This window comes from Mustela nigripes, chromosome 5, assembly GCF_022355385.1.
Source record: "Mustela nigripes isolate SB6536 chromosome 5, MUSNIG.SB6536, whole genome shotgun sequence".
Lineage (NCBI taxonomy): Eukaryota > Metazoa > Chordata > Mammalia > Carnivora > Mustelidae > Mustela > Mustela nigripes.
Genome location: NC_081561.1, coordinates 10,817,640 through 10,837,232, shown reverse-complemented (window position 1 = coordinate 10,837,232; position 19,593 = coordinate 10,817,640). Strand labels below are relative to the sequence as shown.

General features: G+C 44.9%; 2 protein-coding genes across 2 annotated transcripts in view; one reads left to right on the top strand and one right to left on the bottom strand.

Moving 5' to 3' along the window:
* SYCP2L (synaptonemal complex protein 2 like) overlaps positions 1-9,463 on the bottom strand; it is a 130,811-nt gene extending 121,348 nt beyond the window's left edge. The window contains exons 1-6 of the mRNA XM_059401499.1: positions 9,426-9,463; positions 9,060-9,307; positions 6,629-6,778; positions 6,356-6,540; positions 2,690-2,827; positions 2,162-2,281 (exon numbers count right to left, since the gene is read on the bottom strand). Of these exons, the coding sequence (XP_059257482.1) occupies positions 2,162-2,281; positions 2,690-2,827; positions 6,356-6,540; positions 6,629-6,778; positions 9,060-9,307; positions 9,426-9,463 (879 nt within the window). The remainder of the gene's footprint in view (positions 1-2,161; positions 2,282-2,689; positions 2,828-6,355; positions 6,541-6,628; positions 6,779-9,059; positions 9,308-9,425) is intronic.
* A 788-nt stretch (positions 9,464-10,251) lies between these two features.
* Positions 10,252-17,039, top strand: GCM2 (glial cells missing transcription factor 2). Its single transcript, XM_059401498.1, has 6 exons — positions 10,252-10,299; positions 10,664-10,789; positions 14,197-14,449; positions 14,578-14,690; positions 15,151-15,276; positions 16,095-17,039. Exons 1-6 carry the CDS (start codon positions 10,252-10,254, stop codon positions 17,037-17,039), a joined length of 1,611 nt encoding a protein of 536 aa, XP_059257481.1.
* The last annotated feature ends 2,554 nt before the right edge of the window (positions 17,040-19,593 follow it).

Below are 19,593 nucleotides of genomic sequence, written 5' to 3'. Positions count from 1 at the left end.
AAAAAAAAAAAAAAAAGATTAAAAAAAAAAAAAAAAGTGCCTAAGTTCTGGTTCTCAAAATTTCCATCGCCAAGCAGAATTCCAACAGAATATGGAAATTTCCATTTGATTTCAAAACTCCAGTGGAAATTTGATCTGACCCTTTAAATCTTGGAGGGTTTCTTTTTTAAGATTTTATTTGACAGAGATCACAAGTAGGGGGTGGGGGAGCAGGCTCCCTGTGGAGCACAGAGCCCAAATGCAATGCGGGCTGGATCCCAGGACTCTGGGATCATGACCTGAGCCTGAAGGCAGAGGCTTAACCCACTGAGCCACCCAGGCACCCCTTGGAGGGGTATTTTTAAAATCTGAACAGAAAATCAGGTTGGGACAGATCCCAACTCATCTTCCCCCACCCCAGAACAAAACAAAACAAAAAACCAATCAGCTTAGGGTTTCAAGTCACGGGGGGGGGGGGGGGGGGGCGCTGTATATCCTGTTCCCCTTCCTTTGAAGTGGTTTTACCCCCTCTTCCCCATCTCCTGTCATCCGTGTAACTATATGAGGGAGTTAGGAGGCACTATGTGCAAAATGAAATATAGAGTTTACCTAAGCAAAACGCTTAGATTCATCCCCCCCCCGCCCCCCACCCTCCAAACGGTTTTAAAATCCCTGAGAGGAGTTAGGGAAAGCCTGGTGTTTATTCGCTCTTCCCTCCACCCCCAGAGGAGGGGGTGCCACATAGTTAGAGTCCCTTTAAAGTTTGAAGAAAAAAAAAAAAAATAGGGAAGTGGTGGCGCCCGGGGAGATTTCCCTGAGCCAACCTGGTCTTTTTTTTAAAACGGATATTTTTTAAATTATGTATGGTAATATACAACATGTAATCACACATCATATCAAGATATAGAACATTTCCACTCCATAAACTTTCCCAGGGCTGCTCTCTAGTCACTATCACCACCAGTGTTAGCCACTGTTTTGTCTTCTAGAACTATAAGTTCATATGAATTTCATATGAATAAATCATATTCCATTTACTCATCTAGGACCACTTTAACTTTTTTTTATTGTGTTATATCACCATAAAATACATCGTTAGTTTTTGATGCAGTGTTGCAAGATTCGTTGTCTAACACCCAGTGCTCCAGGCAATACATGCCCTCCTTAATACCCACCACCAGCCCTCATGCCCCCCAAAACCTTGTTTGTTTCTCAGAGTCCACAGTCTCTCATGGTTCCTCTTCCCCTCCAATCTCCCCCAATTCTCTTTTCCTTTCCGTCTCCTAATGTCCTCCACGGTATATGATCCACAAGTACGTGAAACCCTAAGATAACAGACTTTCTCTGCTTCCTTGAGCAGGGGCCTTGCTAATCTCCTATCATTCCAATTTTAGTATAGGTTCTGAAGCGAGCATGCCAACCTGGTCTGACTAAACGTCAGATACTAGAGTCCGGAGGGGGGTGGCCAGGAAGAGATTTTGGAACCAGCTAGATCATGCTCCTGCCCCTCTATCTTCCCTCATCTCCTCACCAACAAATCAACATCTAAAAGGGCTGCAAAATCTGCTCATGAAAAGAGGGATATAACAAGAGATTTAATAAACTGTTTTGCTTCCAGATGCCATTGTCAAAGCATAATAGTACCCTCTGGTTAATCCCTAAAACACAGAATAAACAGTCACAATTGCCTGAATTAGAATAAGTATTCTAATAAGTATAAGTATTTTTGCTCTTTGTTTTCTCAGATTCAACTGAGTTTCACGTTTGGAAAAATAGGCTGTGGCAAGGGGAAGTTTTTGATCATTTATCCAAAATCAGTCTTGTTACTCATGTCTATTAAAATAGCTTTAGAGCCTTTGAGTGGAGGGGCATGTCATAGTTACTCCCGACTCAGGCTATATTCAAGTGAAATTCACTAAAATAATTAAAACCTGCGACTACAACATTGGCTGGTCAAGGGGAGAAGAGGGAAGGTCGGGCTCATCTCTGCAGACCCCCAGAGCACGCAGCACATATACAAACAACCCGTCCTGAACTTCATGTTTGCTGATAAAGACTGTAGGCATCCCTACCAATTTTCCAAGTTCGATTGCAAAGGAACAAACTACCAAACTAGATAACTGGTTTCATTCCAGTTCTTTAAATGACTCAAGGCCATACAAAATTAAAACAAGACCCTTATCTTTGGGATCAGTCCCTGCTGGATCAGCAAAGGCTCCTCTTCTTTGAGGCCGTCAATGAAGAATCGTTGAAGACATTTCAGCAACAGCGCAACATGTCGAAATTCATTTTTCTCCAGTTGCTGGGTATTAGACCACACAAAGTTAAAACCTTACAATGAAATTATTAAGGGAGTGGATCCTAAAAGTTCTCAGCACAAAGAAATTTTTTTTTTAGGTTTTAAATAATCTCTATTCCCGACACGGGGCTCGAACTCATGCCCCCTTGCTTTTCTGCCTCAGCCAGCCAGGTGCCCTTCATCACAAGGAAATTTTCTATTTTGTATCTAGGAGATGACAGATGTTAAATAAATTTGTTGTGGTCATAATTTCCCAGTACATGTCAGTCACAGCACTATATCATACCCCTTGAAGATACAGCGCTAAGGGTTAATTATACCCCCAATAAAACTTGGGGGGTGGGGAAGCATTCAGAATAATTACACATTGGTATTCTCCCTCCCCCCCCACACACAATCAACTTTACTTGCCTTGTTTATGGATCTGTCAAGATAATAGAATACAAGATGATTGTATTTTTGAGGAATGCGGCTTTCTCTCTGTTGAAAATACTCTTTTATTTTCTGAAATCCTTTATCGTGGAAAGCATCCATAATAAGTGATTGAAGCTGGAAAGTTGAATAGTTTGCGAATTATTTCCCCCCCCAAGAATATTTGTTTCATAGTTCTATTTCTATCAATAATTCAGTGTGGAATTAATAGAGGATAAATGTAGTTCTATCTTGAACAGTAAATCATTTAGCAATCATTGCAAGCGGTCTTAAGCCAACAAGCTCAAAACCTGTTTTGTGAACCACCAGCAGCATGGCCATCACCAGGGGACTGATTAGGAATCAGAAACACCGGAAGAGGCAGGGGGAGGGCTTCACCAATTTACATGCTAAGTTGGAGAGCCATTGACTTAGAGAGAACTACACTTAAAGTCCAGATATCTGTGGGAGAAGAGACTTTTTCCTTATTAAGGTTAGAAATTCTAAGACCCTAAAAACGCAAATTATGAGTGACACAAATGACAGAATTTGAAGAAAATGAATTTCACAATCACAGGTTGTTGACTAAGTATGCGAATTGTCATAATGAGAAATTTTTTCCATTTATAAAATTTTATAAATTTATAAATTTATAAAATTTTATTCTCAAAAGTTAAATTACCAATATACAATTTTTTAAAGATTTTATTTGACAGAGAAAGAGAGAGATCACAAGTAGGCCGAGAGGCAGGCAGAGAGAAAGAGAGGGGGAGAAGCAGGCTCCCTGCTGAGCAGAGAGCCCTATGCAATGTGGGACTCGATCCCAGGACCCTGAGATCATGACCTGAGCCAAAGGCAGAGGCTTAACCCACTGACCCACCCAGGCTCCCCTACAATATTGTTTTAGTAAGGAGGTATTCTACTATATACAGCTCCGAATTCCGCATATTCTTAGTACTGATTTAAAAGGAAAGATACGGGGCACCTGGGTGGCTCAGTGGGTTAAGCCTCTGCCTTCGGCTCAGGTCATGATCTCAGTGTCCTGGGATGGAGCCCCGCATCGGGCTCTTTGCTCAGCGGGGAGCCTGCTTCTCTCTCTCTCTCTGCCTACTTGTGATTTCTCTCTCTGTCAAATAAATAAAATCTTTAAAAAAATAAATAAATAAAAGGAAAGATACCGTTTGAAATTAAACATGTGAACAGAATATTTTTAAGTGAAACTTTTGTGCCCGGAGTGTTCCACTGATGTTCTCACGAAATCCTTACCGCCACCCTGAAAGGACAGATTCTTTATCTGGGGAGATTGAAAGGCTGGGAAAGGTTAAGAACTTTCATGAGATCTGTTAGCTGCGATTTACACTCCGACTCTCAGACGCTCAAGCCTCTGCCTGCTTGAGACTCCACTTGGCTTCTGTGCACTCAGAATAATTCCGAACCCTTTGCCTTGGTCTTCAAGGCTCTGCAGGATTTGATCTGTCAACTTCTGCCTGACTTCCCTACTAAGTCAAAAACAAAAATAACAACAAAGTTAAATTACATTAAATTTTTTTTTTTTAACTCAAATTCTGCCTTCCCTCAGGGCCTTTGCCCTGACTGTTCTATGCCTAGACTGCTTCTTCCTGCCACTTTCTACCTGGCTGGCTCCTTATCACCCTCTGATCTCAGCTTCATTATCACCTTTTTAGGTCAGTCTTCCAGGACTAACTCAAATAAGGCAAGTGCCTCTGCTCTCCACTCTCCATGATGATCTCCGCTTTCTTTCCTTCCTACACCTTTCCTTTGGTCAGTGACCTATTTCTTTGGCTTTCTACCAAGCTGTAAGCTCCATGTGGGGAGGAATTGTATGTTTTGTTCAATAGTGTTTACCTAGAATACTACCTGGCCCAAGATAGTTCAAACTAAGATATTGGTAGGGTAGTCGAAGGTATGGTAATGAACTGAATAGGAGACTAGGGAAGAGGAAGGAACAAAGATTTCTCTGCCTCTGGCTTGAGCAACTGAGAACTTTTGTGCTGATAGCCAGCAATCACAAAACTAGGAAGAGGGCGCACACGCGCGTACACACACACACACACACACACACACACACACACACACACTGCTCTCTCCCTCCCCCCCCCAGCAAAAAATAAACTTGATCTTTACATAGAAAGCGTGGGGGGCAAGTCCACTCCCAGTGTCTTCCTTCACAGACTGCAAAGGACCTTCCTCTACCTGTGTACAAAAAGATTGTTTTTAAAAATGTCTCCAAGAAATGAAGCTCAAGTTTTAAAAATTAAAGTAATGAAGCATCATAGGGTCATTCCGAACAAGAACTTTGTTGACTTGTGCCACTGATTATAGGTCTAAGTAACATACTACTTAGAAATAATTGAACTTTCTTCGGTATTAGGACAACTACAGACTACCACAAGTAGCAAAGCAGACATCGTTGTCATCACCGTCACACAAAATAGACAAACTCTGTAGTGACAGCTATCAAATAGAAGGCTTTGGTTAAATGAACCATTTTTAGAATGAGAGCTTATAAAATGAAGTTTTGGAAAGTGTGTTTCAAGCCCAGTCGTGAGATGGAGCTCTAGGTTGCTTTTAGACTTCAGTGAATTTTAAACACTCCTCCAGGACTTTTACCGCAACTTCCAGGATCAAATATTAGCAACACCCACAAGAGAATTCACAAGACATTTACCAATGGATCGTTACACCTTTTCCTCAAGAGTAATCCCTGGGTCTGCACCTTGGTTTTCACAACACATTATGCTACATTAAATAACAGCATCTCATCTGCTCACTTCACCCCAACAATTATTTAAAAGTACAATACACAAAAAAATAAACTTCAAATATCTCCTAAAGATATGTTTTTTTGGTTTTGGGTTTTTTTTTTTTTTTTTTTTAATCTAGCTTGGGCTCACAGTCCTACTTCTATATGGACTTGAAAAGATCCTTGAATGTCAGCACATGTTACAATATTATTACTTACAAATATGGAAAGTTGGGTCAATTCAAAGACCCAAATGCAGACTTAACTATTTTTTTTCACCAGTAGTGATTCCAGTTAAACGAATGTTGAGAAGCGGGACCACTGGTGGGACCGCGGGCCTTTTAGGGACCTTTATCTACCGCGCGGGTAGCCCGAGTCCCCGCTTGGTCCCTACACTTGGGACCGCAGGTCTGAGCCCAGATGGGTTAATGTCACTGCACGGTCTACGCAGTAGCAGGGGCTGGGGAAACGCCCGCCGCAAATTGAGAAGAATGATTTGTTGGCCTCTAAACATTAATTCTCCAGTTTCCTCTTCCATGGGCAAGGGACCAGAGTTTCTCTCCTGGCTGGTTCCCTCGCTGAAAGCTCCGGATAAACTCTAAGCAAACCTAAGGGTCTGGAAGGGGTCAAGGGTCCGCAGCTCCCCGCCCCCCCCCCCAGCTCTTCCGCGGGCGTCAGGGCACGGTAGCAGGTGCCGGGTCCCGGGGGAACACGCCAGCCTCTGCACCCAGAACCCGACGGACCACACATCCGTGCGCCCCCACCCCCGCCCCGAACCGCAGAGAAAGTGCTCGGACTGAACCCCAGCCCTCCCAGACCCACTCACCGCCTGCATCCCGAGGCTCCCAACCCTCCCAGACCCACTCACCGCCTGCATCCCGAGGCTCCCAACCCTCCCAGACCCACTCACCGCCTGCATCCCGAGGCTCCCGGCCCAGAGCGCGCCTCCCTCGGGCGCCGCTTTCAGCCTCGTGCAGTTCTGCGGCCCGAAACCCGGGCGAGCTGGGCTCCCCCACGGCGAGGGCCCGGGGAGCCTCGCGGCTTTTGAGCTCCAGTCCTCGCCGGGACGCTAACCAATTTACCGCACCTGAAATGTACCCTGCCCTTATATGAGACGCAAGATACCCTCGCGAGTGATTAGCAGTCGTGGTCGGGCCACCTGGGCGCGCACGCACACCTGGAAGCGGTTCCTCCGAGGCTGTGAATACCGTCGCGGAAACACTCTTGCTTTGCGGAGCTCCAAACCGACAGATACTCCCTCTGTAGAAGCCGCAGTTTTCTCTCCGCCTTCAACTGCTGGCGGAGCTGTTTTTGGTCTCTGGATACTGATAGAGACAAAAACTGGAGTTTCCCCAATAGGAAGCAGATTTGCACCTGAAATTGTGAGAATATTCCTGACTTCACAAAAGAAGGGCTGCCCCCCACCCCAATAACATGGTCTTCTCAGTCAAAACCAAAACCAAACAAAGCGGGGGGAGGGGAAGCAAACAAATAATTTCATCCACTCGCCTTTCCTACCTACTTCATTTAACCCAGCTGGAGTGTGTGCTAATGACCAGGTTTTCGCCTGTTTATGTGGACACGGTGGCAAAATAAATTGGACTGTGGTTTTTTGGGTTTTGGTTTTTTTTTTTTTTAAGCAAACAAATATGGGGCACCTGGGTGACTCAGTGGGTTGAGCCTCTGCCTGCGCCTCAGGTCATGATCCCAGGGTCCGGGATCAAGCCCCACATCGGGCTCTCTGCTCAGCAGGGAGCCTGCTTCCTCCTGTCTCTCTGCCTGCCTCTCTGCCTACTTGTGATCTCTCGTCAAATAAATAAATGAAATCTTTTTTTTTTTTTAAGCACCACTAAGATCTAAACTTTCCTTGTGTAAAAATTTGTGTTATGATTACCAACTATGGGTATTTCATGTCAAGACATTTACAGAACATACCTGTTTGCATCAAATTAAGACCTAACAGAACGAGAATCTCTGCTAGTCAGCCCAGGTCAGCACACACACCTGACTTCAGTTCAAAAGGGTACTAATTTCAAAGATTATGATGTCTGTTTCCTGCCCAATACCGTGTAAATATACTTACCTTAATTTCCTGATTTTCACCCAAGCCTTGCAAATGCAAAGGCTTCTGCCTTTGCTTTTTAATTAATGAGCTTTTACTGTATCAAAACAGTAATGAAGGAAGAGCCAGCTATGAATATAAAGTTGTTCTGAATCAAAGAAAATACTAGCACAGGAAAAAAAAAATGGAAGGATAGTAACAAACAGTAATCAAAATATAGTTCAAAATATAGTTTAAGTGCATTTGACTTTACAGAATAAAATAATATAATGAGAATACAATAAAATATAATAAAATTACAATTTGCTTAATAATAGGCAAAAACTTGATAATCAATTATTTACAGAATTTGGGGGGGAAACATATCCTTCCAAAATATAGGGTTGTTAATGCATTCCAACTTTCTGGAGAAATGTAAGACAACACTGTAGAAAACACAACTATTTTTTATTTTTATTTTAAAATTTTCACTTCGATTAGCTTTTTAATTTTTTTTAGGGAGGCTCCACACCCAACCTGTGGCTTGAACTCATGACCCTGAGATCTAGACCTGAGCTGAGACTGAATCAGATGCTCAACCAATGAAGCCACCCAGGCAGGCCCCCCCCCCGCCATGAGCTTATTTTACTGAGACAGAGATCACAAGCAGGCAGAAAGGCAGGCAGAGAGAGAGAGGGGAAGGAGGCTCCCCGCTGAGCAGAGAGCCCAATGCAGGGCTCCATCCCAGGACCCTGGGATCAACTCAAGCTGAAGGCAGAGGCTTTAACCCACTGAGCCACCCAGGCACCCCTATATTTAGATTTTTGAAGGTAAAGACTCAAAGACTCTCTAGGAACATTCCAAGATTATAGAGACAAGAAAGATTCTAATAATTTTTACAATAAGACCCAAAATTAAAATTAACATCTATGCAGTCTCAGAGGTGATTTTAAATATATTTGAAGTTATGTGAAAGCATTTTGGAGTATATATTATTTTAACCTATCACAATTAATGGCATATATATTTGTCAAAGAAAGGTGTGAATAGTTTTAACATTTGGAAGACAAATAGAATAAAAAAAAAAAAAAAACAATTGAAGGACAGGAGTCGCCAGACCTTCAGCACTCGGTTAATATGATGAAAATCTGCTAACAAAACTCCTGGGGTGAGAGAGGACACGCTCTTCGCTTCCTCCCCGATCCTGGCGACTACGGGAGAGTGATTTTAATCGGAAACCCTGACCTACACAATCTTTCAAAAAAGGGAACTTGGGGGAGGAGAGGCTGGGGGGATGACCAAGTCCTTTTTTTCGCGTGGACTTTCGCCTCTTGATGGGAGGAACATCCAGCTTGAAACTTAGAAAAAAGAAGAAAATTCGTGAAACTGCCCAAATATGGCATTTTCTGTCACCGGAGTTCTCCGTTGTCCACGCTGGTAGCTCTGAAAAGCATCTCAGTATTGGACCGACTTTCCTAACAAACCTGACTGTGCCCTTGGCCAGGAGGTGAGAGGACCGCGAGCGCGGACAATTCATCAGCGCAGGTTGCGGGTTTAAGGGGCACCTGCTTTTTCCGCCTTTGGCCAAAGGAAGAGACTGGTCTGGCAGGAGGCGCTGGCGGGGCGCGCTCCCGGCCGGTCCCACGCAGCAGCGGTCCGCGCGCCCGGAGGGTGCTGGACGACTCCCAGGTCCAGCGCACGCCGGGCTTCGGGGTTTGGAGGGATACTGGCCCCACCCAGCATCCCCTCTAACAGTGACTGGCCTTCAGGAGCCGCTCTTTTCTGGATGCGGCTGGGAACAGAAGCGTGCCGCCTGCAGAGCAAAGGCAGGAGAACAAATTCTGGGAAAACACTTCCCTCGCCGCTCAGAGTGGCTACAGAGAGATTTAAGTCATGTCAAACGATTTCTTTTATTGGACGCCTCTAGGTACCGCAAAAACCCTAATGAGTCTGTCCGGGGGGGATCCATGGCGTCCTGCGCCCCCCTCACGTGGCTGGCTCCTCCAGGCTCCAGAAAACCTCCGCAGATGGAATGGGGGTATTTCCACGACAACACACCAATAAAGACGATCTTTAAAACGTTGTTTCCAGTGGATGGCTGCTGAGAAATCACGGAGTCCCAATCCCCTGTTTAAGCAGATAAGGAAACTGATGCCCAGAGAGAACTAAGACGAGCGGGGGGGGGGGGGGGGGGGGGGGGGGGGGGGGGGGGGGGAGAGGGGGGAGGGGGGGGTGGGGCGGGGAGCGGCGGGCGGGGGCGACGCGGGGGGGGGGGGAGAGAGAGTGAGGGAGAGAGAGCTGAATGTCCTGCTTATGAGCGCTGGGCCCGAAGAGCCCCCCACCCCCGCTCCTCCCCTCCCCCTCTGGATACCTGTAGCTCATCTCACCCCTCCTTCTCCAGGTTCACTTTCAGGGACTGTTGTCTCACTGGGCCACTTCCCAGGTGCACCTAGACCCGGGAGCTCACGGGGACGTTTGGCATTCCTTTGGACGCCAGTCCACCAGCCCCCAGGAGAAAAGCACAGACTCCCCGACACTCACAACAGCTGTGACAAAGCCGGAGAGCAGAAGTCCAAAGCCAGTGGGCGCGGGCGCAGTTACCCAGACTTGGGCGCGCGACGGCCAGAGTCTTACAAACAGTGCCTAGGAATTGTATCGGCTGGAAAGCCTCTGTCGCAAAAACCTTCCATCGAAACACAACCCCAAAGCCCAGAGGCGAGGAGAGGTTAGGGGAAAAAAAAATTTTTTTCTACTTAAATGCGACATTTCACCTCCCCACCCCCATCCTCGCCCCCGGACATCTTGGTCAGTTTCCCGAGGGCTCAGGTCAACCTCCCCGTCCGTTCCTAGGTCTCTATCCGGGCGGGGGTGACCCTCCTTGCCGGTGCGGGGAGGGTGGGAGCTGGCGAGGAGACGGGAAAGGCGGAGCCTGTGGGGGGTGGGGGGGCGGTGTGTCTTTATAAACGTGCGGGCAGCTGGCCAGAGCCGAAGCTGCGGTTTCCAGCGCCGTGGCTGAGAACAGAGCTCGTAACCCTCCTCCACCCCTTCTGGATTTCTAAATAAATTCTCTCTCTCTCTGTCTCTCTGTGTGTCTTTGTCTCTCCATCTCCATCCAATAAGACGGAAAACATCACCTTGCCCATCCAGGTTTTTTTCTTCTGTCTTTCAGGATCGTTGGCGGGGAGCGCAGGCAAGGTGCGGGCAGATGCTGGCGGAAGTGGGGCAGAAGGCGGACTGCGTGTGCCCCTACGGGATGAAGCTCAGTTGGGACATCAACGATCCGCAGATGCCTCAGGTGCGTAAAACCCGGTACGCGCGCGCAGGTGGCTCTGTCCATCCAAAACAGGGCTGATGGCGTTCAAGTTCTTGCAGAAAGTGAGGAGAGATCTCCTCTCCAACTGCCACCTCCCTGAGAGTCCTCAGTTGTTAGACGCCACAAGACGCAGAGTTGGGATTAGTGATGTGTCTTCTCCTTGCCCTTGTCTGAAACACACCAATTGTCCGGGGAACTGTCAATTAGGCTTCAAGTTCTCAGTCATCTGGTGAGAACAGGACACCTGTCGCTTGCTTTCCTTTATCCAAGCTAGAAACCAGGTGATTCTCTCATCCATTCTTTGAAATCTATGAGAAGGGTACAGCGAATGTAGACATCATTGCTTCTTAATCAGCAAAACTGTAAGACGACTATAAATCACCATGGCCCGAATCTTAAATAGTGGGACTGAGGTGACTGATGCAGACGCCAGTGGCTGCCCTGGATGACATGCTAACCAGACCACAGGCGACAAGGGAGCCTCTGGAATCTGGACTTTGACCCTAACTTCTGATCTTACTTCTCGAATGACAAGGAGATCACCTCCTTTTAGGGTGATTTTATTTTTGTTTTGTTTTAATGGAACAAAGTAGGGTAGAGCCGAGTCCAGGGAATGAGCTGGACAGTTATGCTTGGTCATACTGGTTTAGGGCAGAAACTGAGGAGTGACTTTGAAGTCCTGAGTGTAGGTAGAAGGTGAGAGAAGTGGCTTCCCACACATTTGCAAAGGTGAGCTTCCAGCAATGTTTGGAACTGGGAAAGAGACTACCACATGCCATATATATTAATCAGAAAATAGCAAGTCATTAGTAAGGTCATGTAGCCTCTCAAAGAGATCAGCAATTTTTTTTAATGTACATACGTTTAGTAATCTGTTCTATTTGTTTTAAAGTCTGCTACTTCCATCATCCATTTGTGGGAAGGTAGACCATAGCACAGCAAGAACATCTCATCCGCACTGACTTCCCTCCAGAAAATCTTCATAATAGTCTAATCTTGCATTTTAGGAAAGAGCCACTTACAAATAATGGAAAGATGGCTCCTCTTTTGTGCATTTTTCTAGACTTTCTGAGCAAATGTAAGTTACTTTTCCTTCATGAAACTTCATAAGAGGTTCTTAAGCAGAGAATGTGTGTAATATCTCAAAAGTGCATGTGCACTGGGAAATAGAAGTGGAGAAACAGGATCCTAGCCTCGCTCCGGCTGACTGAAGGAGAAAGAGCTAAACTGGTTGTATGACCTTGAGATAGTTCCCGAATATGCCTTCGTTTCAGGCTAATATGACCTGTCATCTAGTGGTGGAACTAGATAACAATCTCAAGCTATCAGCCAGATTTTCTGTCATGTTCAGGGTGTGCATTTTTGTCTGCATGTGCCGACACTTTAGAACAAAAACAACCCAATCCTTGAGTCCTCCATTTTTTGCTTTGACTTAAAAATATGGTCTCAGTGGCTTCATTTTCAGTGTCACTGCCTTAGTAGCTGTTATGAGACATGAGGGATGGGGGATTCTCTACCTTTACAGGGGGACACTGATGAAATATTCTCTTCTGGGAAATTTTCTATTTTGCCAAGATCCTTGGATTGAAATGCTCACTTTATAAACAGCATTTAGTCTACACTTAGAGTTAATAGTACATCATTAAATATTTCATTTGTGACTTTCCTTAAGTCAATGCATTAATTGATGGCAATTACAGTATTTCTGAGAAAAGGTAAATGATGCCTCTTGGTAATAACAATGATTTCAACCATATCCCTGTGGTTTGGGAAACAAAATTACCCATTTACCTATTTTTGTTAGAATGCATAATACTAATGAGGTATTCAAGTCTGAATTGTCCAAATGAGAATAATTTTGCTTTGCCAATGTTTGATTGAATGCCCTTGGGGTGGTGGGAGAGAGAGAGGTTGCAAACAGCTTGTTAAGTAGTGATCATACTCTTCTGAGCCTTTATCATATCAGGAAAGCCAGTGGCACCTGGCTGTCACAGATCTGTCTGAATCCCAGTTATGCCACTCTAGAAAGTTCTGTCTCTAACTTCCACTTCCTCATCTATGAAATAAGAGTATGGACGCCCATCATGAAAGGTTGTCGTGGGGATCATAGATACTCCATAATGTGGCTTTGCGGGCCATACTGTCTCAGCGCCTTTAAAAGCCCAATTCTGTCATAGATGGAAAATAGCCCTAGCCAATATGCAGACAAATGTGCACGCTCATTTCCCAATACAACTGTGTTTATGGGTCTTGAAATTTGAATTTATATTAATTTCCATGTGTCATGAAATCAAATTCTTCGGATTTCCCCCCCCCCCAAGCATTAAAAATTATAAAAGTAATTCTTAGCTTGTGGATCGTACTAAGACAGGCTGGATTGGGCCCTGGATTCCTAGGGCTGACCCCTGAGCTAGAGAGTACTGGCTAAATATTAAGCATTTCATAAAGGGCAATTTTATATTAAACTTCTATACAAAAGAGACATTGCGGTATAGATAACACATATCTTGGGCAAGACCACCAATGATGGATGCTGAAGCAGTGTTGCGTGTTTTAGATAAAACTTACTATTTCAGCCATGCGGCTCTTTGTTGAGAAGAGCAAAAATCACATTGCTCTCGGATGAGGTCCAGGACTTCGCCGGTTCCATCCCATGCTTTGGGTTGACCTTGATGGCTAAGTCCTTCATCGCGGTGCTCCTATAACCTGGGAGAGCTAATTTGGGAGGAGCAGGGAAAGCTGTGTTTATCTCTGTCATGTTGCTCTGGGTATCACTGCTGATGCAACCAACAGGTTTGAGGTAGAGGCAAGAGATTTAGAAGGAAAAGCACTGGACCAAAACCGAGATATTTACAGACTGAATCGCATTTCAGCGATAGGGCATTATAACCACTTTTTAGCCTGGTGCTTTGATGCTTCATTTGAAAACATTTTCACTTCCAAATTAACACTGAAATGTACCCAGAAGTGGTCTCCCATGATGGTAAGAACAGGCCCAGGAGTCAAACTGGTAGGACTCAAATCCTAGAACCAGGTCTTACCAGCTCTGTACCTTGGACAAGTCGGTTAACCTCTTTGACCTCTGTGTTCTGTCAGATTAACTTACCCATTATAGTAGTTCCTATTGTCTGTGTGAGTTATGGAGGCTAGAGGAGCTAGTGCACAGACAGCATTTAGAAGATAAGAACATTATAAACATCCATGACTAGCCAGTGGTCAGAACCGGACAGGCACAGACAGGACGGGTGGCACTTTGAGATGGCACAGTTGTGGGTTTTAGGACACTGCTGGAATTAAAAAGAATCAGTTTTTATTCTAATGTGCTTGGGAAAAAATGAAAAGCACAAGGTGTCCGGCTTGGGCTTCACCCGCTCGCCCCGTCCTTCCAGGAGCCGGCGCACTTCGACCGCTTCTGCGAGTGGCCCGACGGCTACGTGCGCTTCATCTACCGCAGCGACGAGAAGAAGGCGCAGCGCCACCTGAGCGGCTGGGCCATGCGCAACACCAACAACCACAACGGCCACATCCTCAAGAAGTCGTGCCTGGGTGTGGTGGTGTGCGCTCGGGCCTGCGCCCTGCCCGACGGCTCCCGCCTGCAGCTGCGGCCCGCCATCTGCGACAAGGCGCGCCTGAAGCAGCAGAGTGAGGCGGGGACCCCGTGGGGTGGCCTAGTGGCCCCGAGTTCCCGGTTCCCAAGGAATGTTCCCTTTCCTCCTTCACAAGCACCTGGGGTCCGAGTTATTAATATTTCTCTCCCGCTGGCTTGGCAGAGAAGGTGTGTCCCAACTGTCACTCTGCCTTGGAGTTGATTCCCTGTCGAGGGCACAGCGGATACCCCGTCACCAACTTCTGGCGGCTTGATGGCAACGCGATATTTTTCCAAGTAGGTGGGGGGGGCATCACAGCCTGTGGTGGGTATTTTCATCATACCACGGGGACCAGACCACCTGCCGTGTGCCTTAGGAAGCCCGGACTAACCCAAATAGAGTTTCGTGGTCTGACATCGGGGCTGGGGCTCCCGGAGCCTTACCCAGACCTGAGGAATGAGCTCTGCCTCTGTGTGTTCTGTAAGGGCAGCAGATAGTGAGCCAAATTTTAGTGAATATGGGGAAAAGATTGTTAGGTGATCTTTTAGGATTTCTATTATCTGTGCTGTTTTATGAGTTCAGTAATTTTTTCTCTGTCATTTTGGAAAAACAAAAAACAACCTGAGATCTTGGGAGAGACAATCAGTTTTTGACAAACGTCGCCAGCTTCCTTCAGCAGAATAGGTTTATAAATAAAGCTTATAAATAAGTTTATAAATAAATAAATAAACAAGATTTATTTCCTTATTAACGCAGGCCAAGGGAGTGCATGATCACCCAAGACCAGAAAGCAAATCAGAGACGGAAGCTAGAAGAAGTGCCAACAAGAGACAAATGGCCTCTTTTTACCAATCCCAGAGAAAGAGAATTCGAGAACCAGAGGTAATGGGGAGCTATCATGACACTGTGGTCTTTGTTCATTTTCATCACAAAATACATTGCTAATTATGTAACATACGAATGTCATAAATCAATTAGGTTTTATTTTATGTGAAAATTATATCTCCCACAAAATGTCACTGAAGCCACATTTTGGATAGAGTTCCTAATTTCTTCTTCTTAAAAAAAAAAGCAAACTATCTCTGCAGTCAGTGAGATGGTGAGGATGTGTGCCAACGGCCTGATACAAGGACAGGTACTGGGTTTTAATAAAGACAGAAACTTGTGCGTACCAACAGTGCACTAACAGTGCCTTCTTGAGACCATCCTTCGCGTTATTTACACAGAACGAATAAAACCTCTTGGGGCAACTTGCTCTGGTTTCAGCCAAAGCACGCCAAGCTGGTCGTGATAGTCCAGGGATAAGAGAAACTGGTGTTCGAGTGCTTTCTATGTGCCAGGCATGTGAGGGCTAAGAGCTTCACAAATGAAACGGTCACAAAAGCCACAAGAGAAGGTGGTTGTTACTGAAAGTTTTACAATTAGGAATCTGAGGTTCAGAGAGGTTAAGTAACTGGTTCCATTACTGAGGGACAGAGTCAGAATTTGAACCCAGGTTTTTTTTTTTTTTAAGGCTGCCCTGGCTACTGAGGCTGGGAAGTCCAAGCTTTCCGGGTAGATGGGCAGGGGGATGTTTTCAGAAGCATAGTTACACCCTGAAAGGCTCTTCCCTTTCTGTATGCTGTCGCAGTATCTCAGAGCAGGGGGCTGCTCTGAGATAAATATATATATATTTTTTTTAATGTATATATTTTTTTAAGGCTGCAGAGAATCAAGACAACAGTGGACATTTCAACAACATGCCTCCCTTGGAGAATCCAGAAGAGTTTGATGTAATTGCTGACACTGGTACTGGCTTCCCTGTTCCAGCGCAGCCTTGCTTTTCATTCCCCAGCTCTGAGGCTTACAAAGCTACCTGTGACCTAGCCACCTTCCAAGGAGATGTAATGCCACCCTTTCAGAAATATCCAAATCCAAGAATTTTTTTGCCTGGGCCACCTTGCAGCTATGGATTGGCAGGTCCTAGTTACAAAAATTCAAGCCCACATCCCACCCATTATCCAAATTCCAGCAGCATCCCTAATGACACAGACTGGGTTCGTCTGAATGCACTGCAATATAACGTCAATTCCTACAGCAGCTTTGAGAGAAGCTTTGATTTCACCAGTAAACAACATGGCTGGAAATCAGCTCTTGGAACACCTGGCCTTGGGGAGAGGCCCGACCATGGACAGCTCCAGGCTGTGGCCACTCACCCGTATTATAACTCAGAGCTTCCCTGCAGGTACCTCTCGACTCCCCCGGCAGGTGCTCCAGCCCTACAGACCGTGATCACCACCACCACCAAAGTGTCCTACCAGGCCTACCAGCCCCCTGCTCTGAGATACTGCGACAGCATACAGGAAGGGAAGAGCCTTTCAGGGTGTAACTATGCTTCTGAAAACATCCCCCTGCCCATCTACCCGGAAAGCTTGGACTCCCCAGCCTCAGTAGCCAGTGCAGCTTCACCAGCAGGGTCACTTCCTTTGAAAATTCCAGGCAATTGCAGAGCCATCAGACCCACTCTGGCCTTTCCCCAAGAGTCCACTCCCTCCAGGACAGATGGAACAGAGACTTGGGATGTGTATCCATCGAGGTTGGGATCTGCGATCAGTTATTCAGATGGGGCTAGTCCATTCTTTAGCTATGACAATGAGGACTTTTGAACAATAGTCTTGGACACAGTGTAATAGTGGTGTCCATGCGTGTAGTGAAATGTGGACTAGAAGCCATCTCTTGTTTGAGCTGGGAAGTTGATCTAGCAGACATATGTAATAAGAACAATGCTGGTCAGCTGAGAAAATTGTGGGTTGGAAATCTTTAGATGGTATAGGGAAATTCTGCACAGCATTTTAAAACCTACCCCTACAGGGGTACCTGGGTGCCTCAGTCAATTAAACCTCCAACATGATTTTGGCTCAGGTCAGGATCTTGGGGTTGTGAGATCAAGCCCCATGTCAGCCTCTATACCCGGCGCACAGTCTGCTTCATATTCTCTCTTTTTCTCCCTCTCAAATAAATAAGTAAATAAATAAATCTTCAAGGGAAAAATAAACCCTGCTGCACTAAACTTGGGATCAGGTCTGAAATGTGACTCTCCCAAATGAACAAATAAGCAGGTTGGGTAGCATGATGATTAATAAGCTAAAATCACTGGAGTAGAAGCCACGAGTGCTGGTTCTCATTCTAAACCCTTTCTCATTTGACCATAGGGAATTTTACAAATCCTTATCTGGCCCTTAGAGGTTGTCAAAATAGTTTCAGGAAGAAATCTTTACAATCTTAACTCCCAAGTGATTTCTCAGAATTTTTATTTAGCATTAACAATCCATTACAAGAGCTTCAGGAAATAAATTTGATCATTTTATCTCCAAGCATGTAACTACAGCCTTTTAAAAAATCTACAATAGAATGATAACATGCAATTGTTTTTAAGAGAATTTTGTTTTCCAGTATCAGCTAAATACCTTTTCTTAACATCAATGAATGTTTTCATAACAGAAACAGCCTAACGATGATATGTATTTAATGGATTATTATTGTGCTAAAATGTGTTTTTTTCTGATTAAGTTTCAGTATTAGAATTGAGATCTTTTATTCAAATACAGGTTTACTGTTCCTTTGTTACTCCTTATAAATGTTATTGATAATATTTGATCGAATGTAATAAAGATGTTTTAAGGTAGCATTGCTGATGCTTGAGTTATTTCAAAAAAGAAATAGGGGCGCCTGGGTGGCTCAGTGGGTTAAGCCTCTGCCTTTGGCTTAGGTCATGATCCCAGGGTGCTGAGATCAAGCCCTGCATCAGGCTCTCTGCTCAGCAGGGAGCCTACTTCCTGCCCCACCGCCTGCCTCTCTGCCTACTCGTGATCTCTCTGTCAAATAAATACATAAAATCTTTTTAAAAATAAGAAAAATTTTGTTCATATTATGACCTGGGAAACTGTTGCTTTAATATACAAAAACATATAGATTCACTTAACAATATTATAGTTTATTTCATTTTATTTTTTGTACCTTTTGACCCCCTTCACCCATTCACCCATTCTGTCCACTCCCCTCCCTCACCTCTGGCAACCACCGATCTGTTCTCCCATGAACACCCATCTTTTGTTACTTTAGATTCCACATGTAAGTAAGATCATACGGTATTTGTCTTTCCCTGTCTGACTTATTTAGCATAATGCCCCCAAGATCCACCCATGGTGTCACAAATAGCAAGACTTCATTCCTTCTTATGATTGAATAATATCCCATTGTATCTATACGCCATGTTTACTTTATCCATTCATCCATAGGGAGACAAATATTTGGGTCATTTCCGGGACTTGGCTATTGTAAATGTGCTACAATGAACATGGGGGTGCATATAGCTTTTCAAAGTAGTGTTTTCATTTTCTCAGGATGGATACCCAGCACAGGAATTGCTGAATCACATGTAGTTCTATTTTTTAAAAAATATTTTATTTATTTATTTGACAGAGAGAGAGAGATCACAAGTAGGCAGAGCAGCAGGCAGAGAGAGAAGGGGAACCAGGCTCCCTGCGGAGCAGAGAGCCCGATGCGGGGCTCAATCCCAGGACCCTGAGACCATGACCTGAGCCGAAGGCAGCGGCTTAACCCACTGAGCCACCCAGGTGTCCCTACATGTAGTTCTATTTTAAAAATTTTGAGGAACCTCCATGCTGTTTTCCACAATAATTGTACCAGTTTACATTCCTCCCAATGGTGCACAAGGGCTCCCTGTTCTCCACATCCTTGCCAGCACGTGTTATTTTTTGTCTTCTTAGTAATAGCCATTCTGAAGGTGTGAGCTGATACCTCACTGTGGTTTTGGTTTATATTTCCCTGATGATTGGTGGGTGATGCTGAGCATCTTTTCATGTACCTATTGGTCATTTATGTGTCTTCTTTAGAAATGTCCATTCAGATACTCTGCCCCTGTTTTTAATTGGATTGTTTTTTTGCTATTGACTTGTGTGAGTTTTTTATGTGTTTTGGATATTAACCACTTTTTAGATATAGGACTTGTAAATGTTCTCTCCCACTTAGTAAGTTCCCTTTTCCTTGTGTTGATGATCACCCCTGCTGTGCCAAAACCTTTTAGTTTGATGTCATTTCACTTATTTTTGTTTTTGGTGTCAAATCCAAAAAATCATCACCAAGATGAATGTCAAGGAGTTTGTTGCCTCTGTTTTTTTCCTAGGAATTTTGTAGTTT

Bases quoted from the DNA above. Each gene is read 5' to 3' on its own strand.
- GCM2 (XM_059401498.1), top strand. From the start codon at position 10,252: ATGCGACATTTCACCTCCCCACCCCCATCCTCGCCCCCGGACATCTTG. The intron at 14,450-14,577 runs GTGAGGCGGGGA...CTGGCTTGGCAG, and splicing joins GGCGCGCCTGAAGCAGCAGA to AGAAGGTGTGTCCCAACTGT. The intron at 14,691-15,150 runs GTAGGTGGGGGG...TTATTAACGCAG, and splicing joins GCAACGCGATATTTTTCCAA to GCCAAGGGAGTGCATGATCA.